This window comes from Camelina sativa, chromosome 8 (genome assembly GCF_000633955.1).
Source record: "Camelina sativa cultivar DH55 chromosome 8, Cs, whole genome shotgun sequence".
In the NCBI taxonomy this organism is placed as follows: domain Eukaryota; kingdom Viridiplantae; phylum Streptophyta; class Magnoliopsida; order Brassicales; family Brassicaceae; genus Camelina; species Camelina sativa.
Genome location: NC_025692.1, coordinates 24,522,064 through 24,544,530, shown reverse-complemented (window position 1 = coordinate 24,544,530; position 22,467 = coordinate 24,522,064). Strand labels below are relative to the sequence as shown.

The 22,467-nt window shown below is 35.0% G+C and overlaps 4 protein-coding genes across 4 annotated transcripts; 2 read left to right on the top strand and 2 right to left on the bottom strand.

The window, feature by feature from the left end:
* Positions 119-6,499, bottom strand: LOC104708384 (LRR receptor-like serine/threonine-protein kinase ERL2). Its single transcript, XM_010424941.2, has 27 exons — positions 5,973-6,499; positions 5,233-5,371; positions 5,058-5,129; positions 4,893-4,964; positions 4,729-4,800; positions 4,567-4,638; positions 4,399-4,470; positions 4,247-4,318; positions 4,078-4,149; positions 3,921-3,989; positions 3,765-3,836; positions 3,606-3,677; positions 3,451-3,522; positions 3,300-3,371; positions 3,150-3,221; positions 2,978-3,049; positions 2,822-2,893; positions 2,667-2,738; positions 2,508-2,579; positions 2,355-2,426; positions 2,212-2,283; positions 2,040-2,111; positions 1,885-1,958; positions 1,667-1,795; positions 1,241-1,579; positions 781-1,151; positions 119-701 (listed from the first exon to the last, which is right to left on the bottom strand). The coding sequence occupies exons 1-27, from the start codon at positions 6,064-6,066 to the stop codon at positions 381-383; spliced, it is 2,904 nt and encodes a 967-aa protein (XP_010423243.1). The 5' UTR covers positions 6,067-6,499; the 3' UTR covers positions 119-380.
* LOC104709895 lies at positions 12,384-13,139 on the top strand. Its single transcript, XM_010426437.2, has 3 exons — positions 12,384-12,511; positions 12,600-12,710; positions 12,981-13,139. Exons 1-3 carry the CDS (start codon positions 12,428-12,430, stop codon positions 13,137-13,139), a joined length of 354 nt encoding a protein of 117 aa, XP_010424739.1. The 5' UTR covers positions 12,384-12,427.
* Positions 13,132-14,330, top strand: LOC104708383. Its single transcript, XM_019228930.1, has 3 exons — positions 13,132-13,229; positions 13,313-13,423; positions 13,730-14,330. The coding sequence occupies exons 1-3, from the start codon at positions 13,146-13,148 to the stop codon at positions 14,162-14,164; spliced, it is 630 nt and encodes a 209-aa protein (XP_019084475.1). The 5' UTR covers positions 13,132-13,145; the 3' UTR covers positions 14,165-14,330.
* Positions 20,433-21,912, bottom strand: LOC104708382 (gibberellin 20 oxidase 3). The gene is made up of 3 exons (XM_010424939.2): positions 21,340-21,912; positions 20,934-21,255; positions 20,433-20,835 (listed from the first exon to the last, which is right to left on the bottom strand). Exons 1-3 carry the CDS (start codon positions 21,885-21,887, stop codon positions 20,563-20,565), a joined length of 1,143 nt encoding a protein of 380 aa, XP_010423241.1. The 5' UTR covers positions 21,888-21,912; the 3' UTR covers positions 20,433-20,562.

Sequence of the window (22,467 nt, the reverse complement as noted above, 5' to 3'; positions counted from 1 at the left end):
CTGTTTCATAATATAAGATGTTTAAAGAAGTATTTTTGTTTCATAATATAGAATGTTTCCAAACTTTCTGCAACTTTTAAATTAAATTTATATTTTATGCAGACTTGAAAGATGTTCATTAAAGAAGAGATTGAAAGACTTTTAACGATCTCGTGAAGATGTTCCTCGGAAAAACCATTAACTTCACCTACACTTTTAACCTATCCCATGTTCTTATCTTTAATGCCTTCAATTCTCTTCCCCCTTCCAAAATACCCCTTATACTGGCCCAAAATCACATAAAAACCGCCCACCTCCGATATTTCTTGCCTTTGCATACAAGAAAAAGAAACAGAAAAGGAGAAAAACACTAAATAGTGGAAACCCTAGAAGTTAGTATCTTATAAGCTACTTTTGGAGATATCTTCACGGAACTGAACAAACCACTGTGGGGTTGTTGTATCTGAAGAGTGGCTCTCACGCCTTTCTTCCCCTTCCTGCAGTCTCGCAGGCGAAGGTAACTTTTTTGGAGGTGGAGATGGGAAAAGAGAGAGCAGCACCCTAGCGACCTCCTGCATTGTGGGTCTCTCCAAAGGGTTTCGCTTGGTGCACAAGAGAGCTAGCTGAAATGTCTTCTTGATGTGTCCTGAGTCCACGCAAGTCACTGACACTTCTGCATCAACAGCTTCCATCACTGTGTTATCATCTGCCTTCGAGAGAATCTGCAACAAAAACTAAATGATATCACACTGTTTTCAAGAATAGAATTGTGAAACACTACATCTAAATTCAAATTCATACCATTTGATGCAAGTTGGCCTCGTTATCAACAGCCTTCTTCCCGGTCAGAAGCTCAAGAAGGACAATACCAAAGCTGTAGATATCAGACTTCTCGTTTAGACGAGAAGTTCGAGCATACTCTGGGTCAATATAGCCAATGGTTCCAAGAACATAGGTTGAAGCATAAGTTTTGGTCGCTGGTATGCTCTTGGCAATCCCGAAATCTGACAAACGCGCTTCAAAATTCCCATCAAGGAGTATGTTTGATGACTTGATGTCCCGATGGATTATCCTAGGAGTGCAGTCATGGTGAAGATATGCAAGTCCTTGCGCAGCTCCAACTGCTATCTTCAGCCTTGTTTCCCAGTCAAGCTTCACTTTCTTTCCAGGCCCTGCTTCATACAATCATCATTACTTTACAGTCCAAGCTAGAAAACAGGTTGGAGAAGTATGTAACTGATCAGAGAGAAGAAGTGCAAACCATGAAGAAGGTCCCAGAGAGAGCCATTTTCCATGTAGTCGTAGAAGAGGAGGTTGCCAAAGGGAGACAAGGCATATCCGTGCAAGCTCACTATGTTTCTGTGTCTGATGCTCCCAATAGTCTCGAGCTCTGTCACAAACTCGCGGAAGTTGTTGGGATACTGATTGTAGATTCGCTTAATGGCAATAGGTCGGGAACTTTTGGAGGTGCACTTGTAAACAGTGCTAGAAGCGCCGTATCCAATGATGTATTTCTCATTGAGGTTTTCTGTAACTCTCATGATATCATCAAACGTGTGAATAGCCATATCCATGTGAAGAATCACTAGCTTCGTTGACCCTGAAGATACCATACAAGACGTATCATAATGCTGCTGTGATTATACTAAATAACAAAAGAGAAGAGAGATATAATGAGACCAAATACCTTCAGGTTGTTTCGAAGAGCCCTTCAAGACTGGTTTTGTCTGCTTTGACTTATAAATCGCAATGAATATCATGCATATGAGAGTAATGAAACCAAGAACCATACAAATCACAGCAGCTCTGGTGAATACTGTGAAAGGCAAGAAAAATCCAAATTAATTTTTTTAAGAGAAATGTCGGTAAAAGACAACACAATGGGATTAACGCGGATTAAGATACCTTGTGACTTTGGCAAAGATGGACCGCAGATTGATCCAACCCAGTTCCCACAGAGAAATGGATTTCCAAAAAAGCTATTAACGAAAAAGTAGATTTAGTATACTAATTATATGACAGACAGATTAAGAGAAGCGAAAATACTACAACGTTGATACCTGGCCGGGGCAAAACGTGAAAAGTTCTTCATAGGTGGGATTATTCCAGATAAGTTGTTGAAGGAGATGTTCCTAAGATGTATATAGAAGAGAAGGAAAAAGATTTAAGATTCAGAAACGATCATAACACTATCTGAGAGCACACATCTTGTTGTAACAAAAGAACACGTACAGATTGGAAAGACTGAAGCAATTTGTTAGCTGATCCGGGATTTTCCCATGAATCTTGTTGTTGTTCAGTATCCTGTACATAATAGAAGCAAAGAAAAATGATTTCTATGACAAATTGCATAGGAGAAGTGATGCTGTACTTACAGAGAGTTTATGTTCTGCAACTGGCCCAGTTCAGTTGGAATAACACCGGCAAGAAAATTGAATGATACATCACTGAGAAGGAAGGAGAAAAGTTTGTAAGTAGGAAGATTTTTATCATAAAGGAGAAAAATTAGAGCATAAGACAATACTTACATGATCTGAATGCTTCGGAGGTTCCCAAACTCTGCAGGCAATGTCCCATTGAGATGATTTCTGCTCAAGTTTCTGAAAATTAAAGCGAATATCAAGTCAATAAACCTGAAAGAGTTAATGCAAAGAGCAATGCAACTTTAGGGGTTGATGAAAACATACAAGATGAGAAGATGCTCAAGATCACCAAGTGTTAATGGTATTGACCCGGAGAAATTATTGCCTGACAGATCCCTGAAACCAAAGTTTGTATGAGTTGGTCCACAGATATTGTTATATAGGTGAACAACGATGTAAGGCAGGGAAGAATAACATACAATGTGTCAAGATTGATAATATGGCCAAGCTCAGCAGGTATTTTTCCCTTGAAACTGTTCGAGGAAAGATTCCTGCAGTTTACAGAGCAAATATTATTGATCACAGGCTGATATAGTCCAGAGAATTATATTGTTTATGCACTCTTTGAAACTTACAGATAAGTCAAACTTCCAAGATTCCGAAATTCAAGTGGTATAGAATCACTCAGGGAGTTCCCATGCACATTGCTGAAGACAAGAAAAACATAGTTAGCTTTCAGGGAGAGAATCAGCAAAAAAAAGAAGAAGAGGGAAGCGTAAATAGGAAAGGGTTTATCGCATATCTTACAATTGATTCAAGGCAGCACAGAAACTAATGTTAGATGGAATTGGCCCTACAAGATGGTTGTTTGCAAGATTCCTACACAGTAAAGTTACATCAACATGTTTATTCAATCCAGTATTGGATGTTTAAGCATAATGGAGGATAAGAACTCACAGTTCAAACAATTGCTCCAGCTTCCCAAGCTCAGGTGGGATGGTTCCCACTAGTTCATTATCATTTAGTTGCCTACGAAATAGTAAACCTTCAAAAGATATGCATAAGTTTTGAGAAGAATAGATATTTTTGAGTATCAAAATTATCTTACAAATAACTGAGTCGTGACATATTGCCAAGCTCAGGTGGTATGGGTCCGGTGAGCTTATTGCCATGGAGATACCTATTTTCAAGCAAACAAAAACTTATGCGTATATGTGACGAACATAAGCATGACATATAGTGAGGAAAACATATCTGACTCACAGTTTTCCGGTAAATGAGAGATTCCCAAGTATTGGTGGGATTGGCCCAGTTAGTTCATTGTCACTCAAGTCCCTGGGCATGGGATAAGTTTTTTCACTTAGTCAGAAGAGCAAGAAAGGGACTTAAAAAAACAAGCATTTGGATAAGAACAAGACATACAAAACAGCTAGAGCCTGCATCAAACCAATCACTTCTGGAATTCTACCGGTTAACCTGTTTCCTTGAAGTGACCTGCGAGAGAACCCATCATCACTTTACTATATGAATAGCTCTAACAAACCAGACAAGATGTTTAAGAGTCTTGAAGATACTTACAGAGTAGCTACTTGGAGGAAACCAATGTTGTAGGGTATGACACCAGTAATCTGATTATAGGATACATCCCTGAAAATGCATAAGACAAATAATTAAGAACACATACATCCCCAAGTTCTGTGCTATATATTTCATTCCGTAAGGAGAAGACACATACAGGATTTCAAAGCTTGTGCAATTGCCAATGCTCTCCGGAATAGTTCCAGTAAGATTGTTGCCTCTCACATCACTACAAAAAAGAAACATTCACTTGCTACTTGCTAGAATTCAAGGTCAACAAAAAACGCATTGTAAAACACGAGAATGAGCTGAATTGGATCACTTACAAGTACCACAGACCCGTAAGCTGACACATATCAGGAGATAATGTCCCAGTCAACATATTCCCACGTAAACCACTGCAAATCGAACACATCACAATTAGAAAATAAATCTCTAGATGCCTTGACAACTTAAGATAAGTAGATGAACTACTTACAGATACTGTAAAACTTCATTCCAATAGAGTAACCTTGGTATCTCACCAGTTAGCTGGTTTCTTGCAAGATCACTGCAGAATCAAGGGAAGAAACTATTATCAATGAAATGATTACTTTGTTTTCAACAGTTTGGTTCATAAATAGAATGGCATCAGAATGAAACTCACAGGGTCTTAAGGTTTGGAATCTGAGTTAAGGTTGCTGGTATTGGGCCTGTGAGCTGATTATTCTTAAGGTTCCTACATTAGCAAGAGAATGAAACAGTTAGCAAAGAAAAACTCCTGAACAGGCAAAGATAACACACGAATGCGAAAGAAAAGAAGACATACAGAAACTCCAGCTGCTTGAGTTTAGAGATTGAAAACGGTATGTCACCAAACAATAAATTGGTGGACAAATCCCTGAAAAGCAAGAAGTGTTATTTGATTATATAACAGTGGAGATAAATTAAGTTCTCATTAACATGAAAATACAAACATTCAACAAAACCTACACGTAAGCAAGGGAAGCACAGTTTCCAATCTCATCTGGAATTTGACCACCCAATTTATTTCCTTGCAAGTCTCTGCCAGTTTCAAAGCAAAGAAAAGAGGTTTGTTACGATTGAACACCATAGTTCTTCACATAGATATACGTAAAGAGCGAAGAGAAAACAAACATTGACTGCAGATTCCTCAAGTCTCCAAGAGCTGGTGATATCTCCCCACCAAGATTCAAAGTGGACAGATTACTTCGAACACAGAAAAAAAAAAGTCAAATCAGAAAAATCTGTATCAAATAGGGAAATAGACACCAATAAAAAAAGATTAAGAATGAGATAAAAAGATCCTTACAGTGAGACAACGGAGAGGGTAAGGTTATCACAAGAGACACCTCTCCAAGAACAAAAGTCGTTGTTGTGAACATCATCCCAATCAAGAAGCATATTGGCCACGTTGCTGAATGAGGCTTTTATCGCCATCAACGCTTTTCCTGTGCAAAATCAAAAACTTTTTAGAATTAATAAAAACAAAAAATCAGAAAGGAATTATTTAATCATTTGACACTGATGATAGTCAAATGGTTAAATATGAAGCCACATGCCAAAAACTAAAACCCCACTAGATTAGTTGTATAAACTTCACTGTGAAGTGAGCTAGAGTACATATTGAGAGTCATTGAGCCTGGAACTCATAATCATAGTAGTTCTAGGGAAACTAATGGATTTTTAAGCACAAATCAAAAAGTTTTCGTTTTTAAGCTTTCTCGGGAACAGTCAGTGTTTGTAGATACAGATTTACAAATATGATCTCTTCAGAACCAAAAGAAAGGTTGCAAATTTATATAAACTATTTCTTCAGAATCAAACAGACGCGATTTAAAAGTTCTCAGAAAGCACCGATAAACCCTAATTTCTGAAAAAACCCAGTCAAACTTAGAGAGAACCTCTCTCGTGGCTTGTTCGTCAGAGACAAAAAAAAAACAAACTTTTAAAAACCTTATCACACAACTCAAAAATCGAAACTTTGAAGAAAGAATAAAACACAGAAGTAGAAACAAACAAAAGAGACATAAACGAAAAGAGTTAGAGAACCTTCGTTGTTCATAGGAGAAACAGCACCAATAAGCATGAAAACCACCATCCCCAAACCAAAAACCAAGCCTTTCATTTTCTCTATCCTTATCATCGTCTTCTTCCTCAAGACTCAAGCGTAACAACACAAAACCCAGAAGAACAAAAAAAGGAGACAAACCCAGATCCCTTTTTTCTTATTAAGGTAAAAGCCAGATGCTTTTGAAGCTTCTAGCAAGAATCAAAAGTTTTCAAACAAGGGTACAGAGTCGTTCTGCCATTGTTGGGAGAGAACTAAGAAATGAGAGAGAGAGAGAGAGAGGACCGACACAGGCGATTAGCGTGAACTGGAAGGAAAACAGAGCAGAGATGTTTAAAGAAGAGAGAGAGAGAAGAGAAGAGTAGAGTAGAGGACAGTCTACATTACTATAGGGTGAGCTCCGACGCCATGAAAGAGAAACTTTAGTACTCCTCCCTCCTCCTATTACTAGGACAACGACAAAATAATGTCAGAACATATACATACATACACACCATATCTATCTATCACTTCATTGTTACTACTTTAACTCCGCTAATAACATCTCCCCATCATCTTAACGAGACAGTTTGATCGATAATGATTTTTTGATTTGTTTGTTTTGATAGTAAGAGTGTGTGTATAAGTAACGGCGTTAATGGTATTTAACGGAGACTTCACTTGTCCGTATGATTAGACGGCGACGGTTGTATAAGAAAAACGCCGTTTTCCAACGCAAAAATGAAGAAGAACGTCTTTTAAGAGTCCGGTGAAAAGACATTCCCCTATATTGGGTAAAACCCCCGTTTTACTCTCTCGCGCGTGCATCATCTTTTTATTAAAAAATTTGATCCAACGGTTTACAGATCATGTACCAAGAAAAAAGTTATCGTGGACTGCGATGTAGAGAATTAAACTATGCTCTTCCTTGTGATCATTAGTTAATGCTTTGATAGTGATTGGGTTGATTGGAGCCAGACACCGGTTTGACCGGTTTGGTTCAGTTTTTGCTGTCCCTTTCAATATTTTTACTGTTTTCCATGATTTTATTAAATTTAAATAAGATTTGTTTCAATTTGCACACAAATTTTTATTTAAAAAAAAAGATAAGATTTGTTTTCGACCTTTTGTCGTAGACTTGTAGTTTAGTTTGATTAATTTCGGGGTCAATATTATTGTACCACTAGGTGGAATAAGTTGGTAGAACTAACTCTAGATTGTAATAAATAAATAAACTAAGTAAATAAATGAAAAACTGAGCAGTAATTTTACTGTGGATTCAATGTTCAAGAAAAAAAAACAAACAAATTGAGCAGAGATGGTGTCTAAAGCTATCATAGGATAGCCTCCGTATAAAGCTGTTACTCTTTTTCTCTATCGAAGCCATCTTCATTATTTTCTTTTATCGTTTTTAATATATTCATTTAATTTTTTCTTTATTATATCGGGCTTTTATCTAAAGCCATATCTTTTAAAAAAAATTAGGTCAATTGTGTTGGTAAAAAATTTGATGTATAGAAAATTTTACGATGGATCATAATAAGCTCAGCTGATTAGTACAATGAATACACTATACCCGATCTAGCGTAAATGAACATTATTTGTTTTGAAGCCAAACTTTGTGATTTATCATGCTCACAGAAAAATAAAGTTGTAGAATTGACGAATCAGGTTCAAGACTGTCAGACCGTAGGACCCAAAAGATATCCGAGAGATAATTTGGTCAAACCCCAACCGTCCGATTAAGAGGACGTTTGATTTAGTTCTCGGTTGCTACTTGCTAGCCCTAATGCTTTGGCAGCTTCCTTGTTGCCAAATCTCATCTCTCCCTTTCCTCTTTTCATTTTCCGACATCAAATAATACAAACAAATCAACCAAATTCAATTTTCAATTTTGAAATATTTCATTTAAATGGTAACGTATACAATTGAAAGAAAGAAAATAAAAGATATCGAGTTACGTTTGGTCCTCTTAGCTTAATATGGACCGACCGTATCTTCTTCCTTGCTGGTTCCGATCTTGATTCTTCTTTGTTGTACGACCTACTAGTCTACAACTATGGTCAAACTTTTTGATATTTGTGTATTACTAATGCAAACCAAAAGACTCGTTGATATCAGTTGATTATAGTTATAACTTATAACCATAACATGGATACTGCCCTCTATTAAGGACTAATCACTTGGTCACTTATCCCTAATTATATTTATGCCCATAGTTCGTCTCCCCATAAGAGAAAATTCCGGTCAAAGTGGACTAATCAAGGGTTGCTTTAAGCCATGACGCAATACATATGCCGTTTAAACTTCTATTAAAACATTATACTGATGAAATGAAACTAATTGACTCAACCTTTCTAAATTAGCGGCATGAATATAGTAATTTTTCTTACAGACTGATAATCTGTAACTTACATAATGGAAATTACTGAAAACGTAAATATAAGAGAGCTTCCGTAAAGTATACCATTACCTTTAAATTTCCCTAGCTAGTTGGTAAATTTCTTTCTCACTAGATAAGGAGTCCCGCTTGGGTTTTTTTTTCCTCGCAAAACCATGTATAAAAGTATAGCATAAAGGAACAAAATTCACATATAAACCACAAAGGTTGCATTTCTAATTTAGTTTTTTTTCTTTTATAAAAAAACGGCTATAAGAAAATGCATTAGACATTATTATTTCACCTTTTGCTTCTCGACCACTTGCTCCAGTCGAGTTCAATTTCGGACCACAAAATAAAAGCATGCACATGCGAAACTCATAAATACGGAACCATGACTTAATCTCTATATACTCAATAGCCACGACATGTTAAAAACTGCAACAGTAAAACCAGTAGACTCGGTGACCATCGAAAAAGAAAGTAAAATCCACGTAAACGTAAAAGGAGATGGGGCTCGTATATCCACAAGATAAAGTCTTGTGGAGGTTTAGCTATATAAGCAACTCTAGGCCTTTAGACTCGAACGGTGCCCATTGTTCTGCTATGTACGAAGACCACTCTCCACGCATTGTACAGTAGTCTAATCTAGACCAGTTCAACTATTTTTATATTACTATGTATATTTATCTTCACTCTTTATATTTTGTTCTATTATTATTGTGTCTTAACAATAAATGAGGTGCGGCGTTGGATGTAGTGGTCCGGTTAGTGGTCACTGTTGGTGATCATGAGTTCTAGACTACTAGTGAATCATTGTACTGTATATGTGGACTTACTTAAGGAAATTAGTCACAGTGCATGGGAAGTAATGTTGATTAATTTATGTTTTAAACGTTTACTATATTTTATCTTATACTGTATTTAAAGTTTCCAAATCTGTTCTCTTCAGTAATCATGTAACATTATGCTGACCAAAAGAATTAATCGTATATTTTAATTTAGATATTACAATTTATTTGAATGTTTTCAAGACTAGCTTAATCTGTACGTGAACTTCTTTTTTTGTTTGCTAAAGAAATGAAATCCTCCAATTCACTTAGAGCTGGGACTTTCTAATTTACGGAGAATAACTCTTTACAGTTAGAGGCAAATTTGAGTCATCATGACCATTCTTTCAAATCTCCATCTTAGCTTCTAGTTTTCTTGATCTCGATATGTTCGAATACTTGAGAGTTGAGATCTCCTCTCACTCGTATAACATCAAAAAAACTTCCACAACATTTAAATCCTTTTCAAAAAAAACTTTAAAAATTACTTGCTGAGTTAGATGCAATCGCAAACGTGACAACTGTGAATCATCAAGTGAACAGAATGCTTCCAACAACATTGACACAAGGAATTGTCATGAAGTTGGTCTTAGTCATATTTTCTTTAATACTAACATCCCGAACTTTTTATCTTTCGCATCTCCATATATACTTTTAGTTTTCAGGGTGATACACTAATTTAAGTTAAGTTGCTAATTTGCTACTAGTAAAAGGAGCTACATACCAAATCGTATACAAAGCCTACGTCTGACCCAAATATGGACCCAAGCCCAACAGTCACCAACAATAGAAGTGTACAGTTAAACAAAGAGAATTCAACCAAAAAAATCCAAACTTTCCAGAATTTACCAAAAAAAAACATGAATTTCTGGTCTAACCAAATAAATACTCAAACTTTCCTTGATTTTTAAATATAATAACAAACTTTTCATTGTCATTAACAACACCGTTAACTGTTGGAGTTAAATCATACACGTCATTTTGAAATTTTTATTTTTTTTTAAAAAATGCATCACCAAGAATCGAACTCAGGTTATGAGAGTACATAAGGGAGGATTATACCACTAACCCAGCGGCAACTTTCAAATAATATTGCAACATACTTGTTTTTATTATATGCGTACACAAAATTAAAAATATATATATATATATATATATATATATAATCAGAGTTTATCGACTTTATCGTCGAGAGAGAAAAAAACACAAGCAAGTCGATTTTTTTTTTTTTCAACCTTCAATTCACAGATGACATAGATCTACTCATTGATTTTTTTTTGTTGAAACTAATTTCTCTCGATTTGTACTCTTTACCAGAACTTAAAATTGTTCAGATTAAACCTGCAATTTAGTACCAAAATCTGGAAATTAACTAACAAAAACCTGCAAACTAACCAACTACAATAAGGAAAAACTGCAATTTCTATTCACTTGCAAAACCAAAAATTAGAATTGATCAAACCAAAACTTAGAATTGTTCAAACCAAACCTGCAACTTTCTTCCGCAATGCCATCATAACCATCATCATCATTGTCATTTGGATAATCCATCTCATCTCTGTCACTAGGAGGATCCATATCAACTGTCTTTGAATCCACCATTAGCTTACGTTTCGTCGAAAGCTTTTGAGAAGATCGTTTCGGTTCACCTACTCTCTTCTTCGACAGACGCAAATTCCGACCAGGAGGACTTCCGTCAACAACGTTACTCCTTGTCTTAGCCATCGATTTTGAATCGAGAGAAAAATCCTTAAATCTGGAAAAGAGTAAAAATCGAGAGAAATTAGTTTCAACAGAAAAATTAATCGAATAGATCTGGGTAACCTGTGAATTGGAGGTTGAAAAAAAAAAATTGACCTGTTTGTTCTACGCCACGGTCTTGTTCTCTCTCTCGACGATAAATTCGATAAACTCTGATTATATTCTTTTCTTTAATTCCGTGTACGCATATAAGAAAAACAAGTATGTTGTAATATTGTTTGAAAGTTGCCGATGGTTCAGTGGTATAATCCTCCCTTATGTATTCTCATAACCTGAGTTCGACATAACCTGAGTTCGACCCTTGGTGATGCATTTTTTTTTAAAATTAAGAATTTCAAAATGACGTGTATAATTTAACCCCAACAGTTAACGGTGTTGTTAATGATGTTTAATTTGTCTGTTAACTTTATAAACAGCGTGCTAATTTGGCAAATCAATGAAAAGTTTGTTATTATATTTGAAAATCAACAAACGTTGAGTATTTATTTGACTAGATCAAAAATTCATGCTTTTTTTGACAAATTCTGGAAAATTTGGGATTTTTTGGTTGAATTCTCCTTATACAAATATAAATTTCACTTAACATTGATGATACTTAAAAATATATATATATATTATCAATTTCACTAAATTCACTGGATGAAGAGAGCAGTTCTGTAGTTTACAATTTACATAACGGCTTAGATTTTAATAATACTTGATTTAGTTGTGGTCTGATAAAGTAAAGTCCAGGGGTATATTTGGCTTTTCAATAACTCAGTTCTTTGTGTAGCGTTCGCGTGCGTCATCTTCAAACGGCTATACGACTCGGTTTGAAAAGTCAAGGGGTGTTTTTGTCTTTCAATTCGTTGTTTAGTAGCGTTGTTTCCTGATGAAGGGACTTCTTTCAACGGGCTAATCAATATAGTCAATACTCAATACTATCATCAATGCTATCATCCCCTGTCATCTTCTTCCTTGTACAACACATTCAAAGCGGTTGATGTATGCTTTACACATTTTTAAATCAAAATTTAAAACTATAAAATATATAGAAAATGCAAATAATAACATTTTGCAGTATTTTTGTATTTCAATGCCAAACTAAATCACAATGGATATTTTTTATTCATTTATAGTTTCAGTTTTGTTTTATAATTTGCAAAATACTGTTTCATACAAATCATTAACCTTTTTTTTGTCAATGCCATAAAATCTATACTCTAAACACACATTATTACTAGGACACCGATAAAAGATTCTTTAACCGCAATTAAAAAAAGGGCACAACTAAAGATAAATAAAGAACTCAACTTCTTTATTGTTTCCTTGTTGAAAATATACTTTTCCATCTCAATGTATTTTTGTTGATTCATTGTGCCAAGTGTTCATGTAAAATTTAGTCACAGCTGAACACGACCAGCATCAGGCATTTATATAAACCTTCTCTTTCTATATCTTCTCTTGATTACTACTACTACACACACAATCATATCTCGGACCCAAAATGACGTTCTCTTCTCTCTACGCTTCGCTTCTCTTCTTTGCCTTCATCTTCGTCACGCATGCATTCGACCTCAGCATCATCCAGGTTCTTCTTGTAATTTTCTTATTTCTGGTTAACAAAACAACTAGAACCGGGTTTCTCACTATTTACTTCCGTGAAAATATTACTGTAGATGCAACAAGAAACATGTCCGTACACGGTGGTTGTCATGACGAGCTGCCTCTCTCCGGAGACGACAAGGGATCAGATCAGTATCGTTTTTGGCGATGCCGACGGTAACAAGGTTAATGTAACTAGATTTCTCCCGTAGACAAACGCCGGTTATGTTGGTTCGGTTTACATTGTTATTATTTTTATTTTTTTCTTTGCTTCAATTGATCTACTGGTTGAAAAGTTGTGGATACCTTAAATGGTAATAATATCGGGAGTCCTAAAAATTCACCTTAAGCTACTGGTTGAAATTTCAGGGTTATATATGAAAATCTCTTTATTTGCATGTGTGTTATATACAGTAATTTTGATTAGAAAATATTCAATATCCTCGTTGTTTTAGGTGCATGCACAGAGACTAGGCGGTTCGGTAAGAGGATCAGGGGGTTTGGGGAAGTGTTCAACGAACACATTCCAAGTCAGAGGTCAATGTCTGAATAACCCTATCTGCTCTCTCTATATCAACCAGGAAGGACCCGACGGTTGGGTCCCANATTTCTGACCCAAAATGACGTTCTCTTCTCTCTACGCTTCGCTTCTCTTCTTTGCCTTCATCTTCGTCACGCATGCATTCGACCTCAGCATCATCCAGGTTCTTCTTGTTTTCTATTTTCTGGTTAAAACAACTAGAACCGGGTTTCTCACTATATACTTTCCGTGAAAATATTACTGTAGATGCAACAAGAAACATGTCCGTACACGGTGGTTGTCATGACGAGCTGCCTCTCTCCGGAGACGACAAGGGATCAGATCAGTATCGTTTTTGGCGATGCCGATGGTAACAAGGTTAATGTTACTAGATTTCTCCCCGTATACAAACGCCGGTTATTGGTTCGGTTTAGATTGTTTTTTTTTTTTTTTTTTTCTTTGCTTCAATTGATTTAGTGGTTGAAAGATCAAGGATAACTTGAAAGTTGTGGATACCTTAAATGGTAAGAATATCTGATCTGGAGTCCTAAAAATTCAACGTAGGCTTCAGCCTTCAATTTCCTGGTTCTATACGAAAACATATTTATTTGCATGTGTGTTCTATACATTTAAATTTACAGTGATTCTGATAAAAAAAAATATTCAATATCCTCGTTGTTTTAGGTGCATGCACAGAGACTAGGCGGTTCGGTAAGAGGATCAGGGGGTTTGGGGAAGTGTTCAACGAACACTTTTCAAGTCAGAGGTCAATGTCTGAATAACCCTATCTGCTCTCTCTTTATCAACCGGGAAGGACCCGACGGTTGGGTCCCGGAGTCCATCGAGATCTACTCAGAAGGCTCAAAGTCCGTCAAATTCGATTTCAGCAAGAGCGTACCTAAAAACACTTGGTACGGCCACAACAACTGCAACACCACAGGCCCGCCATCGGCTCCCGGTCTTCCTCCGCCGGAATTCCCGCCGGAATTTCCACCAGAGACACCTGCCGTCCCACCACCTACTCCACCGAGGCCGTCAGCTGCTTCTAGGCGTGGAGATGGTGAGAGTGTTTTCCTTGCGTTTGCCATTGCGACTGCGATCGCTGCAATGGTGCGTTAATTAGAGTTACTAGTTAATGAGCAATGTGTTTGGTTGCCCGAGGCTTTTCTTTCCTTCAAATGTTTTTGTTTGTTTTCGTTTCGCTTCTGCCTCTCTTCGTTGGTGTAGAAAAACATAATTACTTATAAAGTATGTGTGCATGAGTTGCTATTTTAGCTTTTGACTATATTTAGTATTTACCAATTTTAAATTTTAAATACATTTTCAAGAGATAATCCATATCACTTGATCCATTCCATAACTACCAGTGTTTGGACTTGAATTTTTACCAAATAGTATGATAATTAAAAAATAACTATATCTATATATATGCATGTGATAATTTTCTAACAGGTGAGTTGAATTAATAGACTGGAGCGTTCAAGAATGCGTGAATTACTAATCTAGTGCGACTGCGACAAACAAGTAAAATACTCTTTCCGTTTCAAAATATAAGATATTTTAACTAAAACACACAGATTAAAAAGTCTTTACTTTTAATTCAATCAATCAGAAACAATATTGCATAATATAAAATACTAAACTAATCTAAAAATTGCATAAAAACTTGAAAACATCTTATATTAAAAAACAAAAAACTTTTCAAAAACATTTTATATTTTGAAACGGAAGGAGTAAAATTTAATAATGTGGGAAACAAACCTCCAGGCATATTTTGATTGCTATTCACTGTAAACATAAATTGACCTAACTTTTGATTCTATATATTTTAACAACCCAAGTGTTGTCGAAAACTTGAATGCATGGAATTTGTCTGGTAGTAGTAGGTGGAGTTCATGTGGGAAGTGGCAGTGTGGCACCCACGTAACCCGATTTAATGACTACTCTCCCCGCTTTAGACAAATTTCTTCCTTTTCGGACTTCTGTGTTCACGTGTCCTTGAACCACAATCAGGATTAAATATGAACAGCATTCCTTTTGGAATTTTTTGTTTGTTTGTTTGTTTCAGTAATATGGATGACATTGCATTTTAAGATATATTTGTTACGTCTTTTACGATCTTAAGTTAATCCGAACCAAAATGGTGAAATACATATATGCTTACTAAAAATTGAATTGAAATTAAGGTATTTAAATTGAACCAAATATATCTTAAATTGAATCGGTAATAAGACTTTTGCGGTCGAGATCCTGACTCCAAAGAAAAATTAACAGAAAAGAAATTGTTCGATCGCTTAGTCCTACCAAAGCCCAACTAATAAGGCCCATCCCAACTTTCAAGCCCATAAAGAAATAGAGTAGGTAATGTAACTTAGCGGGTTGATGGATCACTTTGTAGTACTGTACTTCGTCTGAAATAAGCCCGAATTATAAACTAGACGACTAAGTTATTTACAACGGTCCAAACAAAATATACCATATAAAATTTACTTCCACAAAACTATTAAACTATAATAATATAAAACATTTTTTAAAAAATCACAACAATCCAAATTGCACGCACAGTATCTATAAAATCCAATGGATCGATATTCAAGAAATTATTCAAAATAAATATATATAAGAACCCTTTCCTCGACGTAATCTCTGGCCAATACAAATTTAATTTTTCGTTGAAGACAAAGCCAATGGAAAAGACAAAACGACCCGAGGTATACTTTTATGAGATGTAATCTCTTACGTCAGCAATAAAGTTAAATTAAGAAAATATACAATCTTAACTTTGTCATTTATGAAAAAAACAAGTCATATTAGAAATAATATTTGTTTTACAATACGAAAAGATAACGAATAAACTTAAAAGCGAAGTATTTACGACCCGAGGTACATTCATCTGTGCGTAGGTAAGAAAAATATTCTTAAGCTCTTAGCTTTGAATTAAGCGACTTAGCGACATATTTGATATCTATCTTACGAGATACTAGCTACACCATGGTATCTGTGGGCTAAACTGATCAATATCTACAGTTAAATATTTTTTGACCGTCTGACATAGCTATGATCTCCGAACTCAATAGATTGAAACTATTTTTATTTGTGAGTGACTAGACTACGTTATCACAGATTCATAGTATTTGTTGTTGATCCTATAAGATGCTCAATAGATGCTTAGTTCAAGACTCAAATTACTGTTTTACGGCTCTACCACATACTTATATTTTAATTTCATCATATGTATTTTTTCAATATTATATTGACGTCGAGATTACTGATTATGGAGATTTTGTATAGTAAGAAAAACTATTGGAGAAAGCACCTAAACTGACTTATCTCGATTGAAGCGATTGCCATTGTGAGAATCTAAATTTAGTGATGGGCGAAAAAATACTATGAAAATGATCCAATCATCTGTGTGTTACTGTTTAACTTTTAACTGTTTAATGGCAGTATAGTAAAACTTCCTTCTAAACTATTTTCGATATCTTTTTTTTTTTTTTCTCAAACTATTTTCGATATCTTAAACTTTAGAAAATGAAAATGTTCAACTTTCTTTCGTTAACAACCCAAACTGATTTACAGGACGTTAAAACCTCATAGGCATAATCAACCAAATAAAACAATGAGTTTTAATAAGAACTTATCTCATGAACGTTCTATAATTCAAAATTTTGTGCTTTCAAAAAAAATAATTTATTGTATGGCTTATTATCTCTACATAGCTCTGTGCATATTATCCGAACCCAAATCCCGAACTCGAACCCGAACCAAAGTAGGTGGTTCGGTTTGGGTTTGGATTTTGTGTAAAACCCGATTGGGTTCAGTACCTCTGAGGTTCGGATACCCAATCGGGTTCGGGTAATATCCAAACCCGAAATAAAATCCGAACTAATCCGAACTAAATGTAAAAATGCATCTAGGAGGAATTGAACACAGTACTTTGGACATTTAATGGTGCATATTAAACCATTTTGCCATCTTAGTTTCTTTGTCCTAATGTGAAACGTTAAATATTTATATATATACATATGTTCTGAAATTTATAAAATGATAATATATATATATATATATATTTTGTTCATGATTTTTTTGAGTTCGGGTATACCCGAATAACCCGAATCCGAACGGATAATATCCGAACCCGATCCGAAAGTACAAAACCTCCGAACGGGTTCTATATGCCTAAACCCAAAACCCGAACCCAAAATGCCCACGGCTATCTCTACATATAATTCATCAGTACATATACTTTTGAGAAAATGTTGAGTTTGTCATATAATATGTATCATCTATTCCTCTAACCAGTATTTGTGTATGTGCGTTTTATATTAACCAATTGTCTCTGCGTCAATATGTTCACAAAGCATGCATGCTCGGTACATATACACAATCTGGGAAAATGTGTTTTGGAATGTAGCTTTTAAGTTTCCAGATTTCGTACCATCTTATTTGAAAGAGTACAAAAGCAATATCTTAAAGAAAAATATCTCAAATTGATATATATATATATATATATAATGCATTCTGACATGTATCATTAAAATGTAATATCAGAAAGCGATATTTACTACTCCAACAAAAATTGTAAAAACATTTTTTCTTATCGCTATATATACAACAAAAATTAGGAGAAATTTTCTTTGATAAAGTATCACAATATATACAAAAACTTAATCATAAATTAACCCTTTTTGATAAATATATATATATATATATATATATGTGTGTGTGTGTGTAAGAAATGTATTGAGCCCCGATCGAATATTTATCTTACCTTATAGAGTTATATCTTAGCGGGACCGAGGGAGCTGATTGAAACGATACCTCAGTGTGAGATATTGAAAATCCAACACTGTGATAGTGAGAGAGCAACAAGTTATCCGTTGGTGCATGTTACTTCACTCGCGCGCGGGACCATTTCTTTTATTTGCAAGCTTACGAATGCATTTGTTTTTTTGTGTTATACTATATTACAATTCAATACTTTTCCAAGCAAAAAAAAATGAATTAGACAATCCAATCCAAAAGAAGAAACACACAAAAAAAGAAAGACCTAAAAAGAAATGGTGTCCTAGAGGAGCTGGAGGGGATAAAGATCGCTGTCGTGAAGTGTGTGTTAAAATGAGACGGCAGAAACGAGACAAAAAATAGGCACGTGAATCACGTGAAGAGGGCCTCTTCACATGAGAAGTAGGGGATGGCCCATTGGGCCTTTACTTATAGTATATGGTTTATCTATTTACTATTTACTTGCAATCAAACAAATTTCCCGTTTATGTGGTTTTGTCTTTTCCTTTATTACAATTTGGCTGTGAGATTTAAATTGTAAATACAAAAGAAAACACAGTATGTATTATTTGATCATTAATTTAAAATTTCTGTTTGTTTAATTCCTTTTCTATTGAATTTAAGATGGATTGATTATTGTTTTACTTCAAAATTTTGATTTTAGATAATTATATATAAAAAAATAGCTACAAGTCTTATTTTTAGCCTAGGTCGTTTAGGTGTGCTTTTTTTTTTTTTTTGGACAAACACTTGCTTTCATTTATGCAAACAAGAATAAGTACAAATAGAAGGATCTAAGGGATCCAAAGTTGAAAACATTACAGTGCAAAGCATTCTCCAATGTTAAAAGAAAATAGATAAGGTTCATCGATTTTGAAACCAAAAGAGCTGTGAGACAAAAGCTTGGAAGCATATTGGCACATATGAGATCTTGGTTAATCGAGAAATCATCCTTGAGTGAATCGAAGGACGACAAATAGGTCATAGTCACAAGACATTCTGACGTTGATAAAGGAATCAATGGTTTGGTTCTTGCCGGAGCAAGATGAACTACATGAAGTAGCATGACAACAAAGATTCGGAAGACTATGGTGGTATAATCCGTTGAGGATTGTTTTATAACCCAATAGTTGTGCATGTATTCGAGACAATAGTTGTTTTTAGCCAATTTAAATGAATCTCACACTGAGATGTGATATAATCTAATTTCAAATTTGAAACAATATAATCTGAACTCAAAACATATCATCTTAAACTTTTAACAAATCTTTAATTTGAAACTAATCCATAACGAATAAATTAATTCACTCACTCTTCTTAAACTATTTAACTTTACAATTAGTTCATTGTACACCACGCCATATAAACTCATAGAATTAGATAATCCAAGACCTCGTCATCGTTTTCCTTATCATCGTAGATTCTGTTTCGAAGAAAATATATAAAAAGACACCAAAAGCACTTACATTGTCCTCTTACATGGCACAAGTACAACCATCAAATCTCCAGATTAATGCCTTGTAGAGAACAAACACACAAAACCTAATCTGTGATATCGATTCTTTCTATCTTTTTGTCTTGAAATTTGCTTAATGGGATTGATTTTTCATTTTCTACACTGCGGTCAAATCGAGATTTGTTTGTTTCTCAGCAATGGAATCTAATATTCGTGTGGAGTCATACATGAATAGTGGAACCATCAATTGTTATTTATAAAAATTATTATATTGATCATATATATATATCTATATTTTATAATTTCTAAGGTGGGGCAGTTTTTAGATGTATTGGTATTTCGTCTTTAGCCCTCAATACAAACATCGATCGCAGCTTCTCAGAGTAATGACGCACAATCTTGTCTCTTTTTTTCCTCTATAATTCCTAATCTTTTTACCCATATTAATTACGTTTCCAAAATCATGTGTTCTTCTGTGATTTTTCTTATATATTATTTAATACGTATTTCTTTCTTACTTTTTTTTTACATATATATATATATATATATATAATAATTTATAAATATTTGTCCAATAATTTTCTCCCTAGGTCTGTTAAAATTTTAAAATTATGATACGAGGAGGTGCATAATTTAAAAAGTTAAAGTTAGACCTAATGTTAGAGCTAAGCTAAAGTAAACCCTGAATGCCTTTCTTCAAAAACTGAACGGTTCACAAAATATAAGAGGACACCCAACAAAATCATTAAATCAAGTTTGAGAAAGAGAGTATTGCCAGGTTAAATAATTTTTAAGATGTATTATTTTTATATTATATATGAGGACATTTTTTATACGTTTGTTTAGTGGTCCATTTGTCGAACCTGATGATATCCACTTGGTCTTGTTGACAACTTTGATATCGACACTTCGGATTTGTTAACTTATGTGGTTTTTGATAACTTGGCTAATTAAACCCTTAATTTTATGCCAATCCTAAGTTACAATTTACTACATATAAATTGAGTTTTAATAGGTCTGTTATTTCCGGCCAAGTTCAACACAATGCTACATAATTCGGTTAAATGGAGTACATATTTTATTTGTTTGCTACTTTTATTTTACACCAGACAAATTATAAAGCAATATAATATAAGAAAACAAAAAATCAAGGAATTAAGTCTCCTTAACTAGCCTTGAACATCTTATCTCTTGTGTCTATTATTAATAAAGACCGTAAAAGCTCTTTACATAACTACAAGTTACCTTCTGGACCACAACACACTGTCTCCTCAGTTTAGAAGTTTCTTCTGCTTTTAAGCCAAATTGAGAACGCTTCAAGAGTGTTCATGTCGGCTCTATAATGCTTCTGTGTGAACTCAAGAAACATAGACCATGTAAAATCAGGATACTCTCTTTCACGAGACATCAATGATCCTACTAGTTCTTCTGGTGGCTTCACCACTTTGTCTCCTTTAGGACATAAGAAAAATGCAAATGTCTTTCTTTCTCTCTCGCTGTTCACTAGCGCCCGATGCAAACAACTTTTGTATCTTCCGTTCGTTAGAGCCTAAAGGCAAAAAAAATTATTATAAGGTTCTTGTCATGATTAATTAATTTGGTCTACTACTACATGTATTGATCATCATAAGGAGACTATATAAGTACCATGAAGGTGTCGCCTATGTTCACCACGAAAGCATGTGGGTTAGGGGGGATAGATTTCCATTTGTTGTCGACGAAAACTTGAAGACCACCAACTTGGTCTTGATGAAGTATGGTTAGAGATGTTGGATCGCAGTGGGGTCCTGTCCCTAGTGCAAGCTCCGGTTGCTTGCACTGTGGATAATAATTCAACCGGAATATCGACTCATTGTCTTCGAAAAACTCTCTAAAATGTCTTCTCTCGACGCCAAGACTCATTCCAAGAAGCTCCATGATCTTTAGTGAGAGAGTGTTCATGGCTTCCGCGTATTCTTGATAAACCTTCCTGCATGGATAAAATCAAACCAATTATATCAGTCTTCTTGGACATTTATAAGAAAGTTTCAACATTTGCTGATTTGACTATTACCCGAAATCTTCGTATCCATCTCCCATTTTCTTAGAAACAAAGTCTTTAACGGTTTGAGAATGGGTCTTCTCCTCGGGTGAGAACTTAAACGACAGCGTTTCCTTCCAGGGAAGCTTCGAGGAGAATCTCCCGACGAAGCTACTAGCATAACCGGAGCTCTCACCCCACTTCCTCTGAGCCTTCTGTTTCTCACAAGCCGGGGCCTTAAAGAAAGAGTCCATATTCAAATAGGCACGAGACAAGAGGCTCTCATCGACGCCATGGTTAGTGACTAGGAAGAAGCCATGTTGCGTTGCAGCCTCCGAGACGAGTCTAGTAGCCTCAGAGACCAAGAGCGAGTCTCCGGAAAGGAAACCGGCGAGGTCTATGAGTGGGACTTGGAGAGGTTGAACATCTGTAGAAGGTTTCTCGTGGTCGGGCCATACGAACTGTTGAGGTATGTGGTTTGAGTGCTGATTTAGGAGCTTTGCATCGAAGATGGAAGAATCCTCTTTGGCTTTGTTAACACTGAATCTTTGAGGGACCGTTGCAATGCATTCCATTGCCATTTTTTTTGTCGATATGTATATATATCGTAGATCCTTTTAAAGCTTAAAAGTTTTTTTTTTTAAATATAGAAAAATAACGTCGAGAGGCTTATTTTTGTTTTAGTGATCGGTAAGTGGGAGAGGAAAAGAGTGATATTTATAGGTGTGAGAGGAAACTTAGGTGCGGGGAATAGTACGTAAGCGGTACTTGGGAGGTTCGTGTTTACTTTTTTTTTTGGCTGTACGTAAATGGTAACATACAATTTTAGGCTGTATTTTTTTTTTGTTTTTTTAGTTTTCTTTTGAGTGGCTGAATTGGCTGTATTGACTATATTGACTTTTGAATTTGAATGGCCTGCAATTGCAAATATACACACCGATTGAGCTGAAAAGGAAATTCAACTGATATATGACATTCGTAGAAAAGATAAAAACCAGCTGAAAAAAAATATTCCTTAGTAATTAGTTTTTTGCATGATGTTTATTTTATTTAACAGTTACTTATCAATCCCTAATTTATATTAAGGAAAATCACTTAAATTTGTTTAACTCAATAAATTTTGTAAGTGGTAAAAAAGCTTTAGATGATTTAAATTAATGA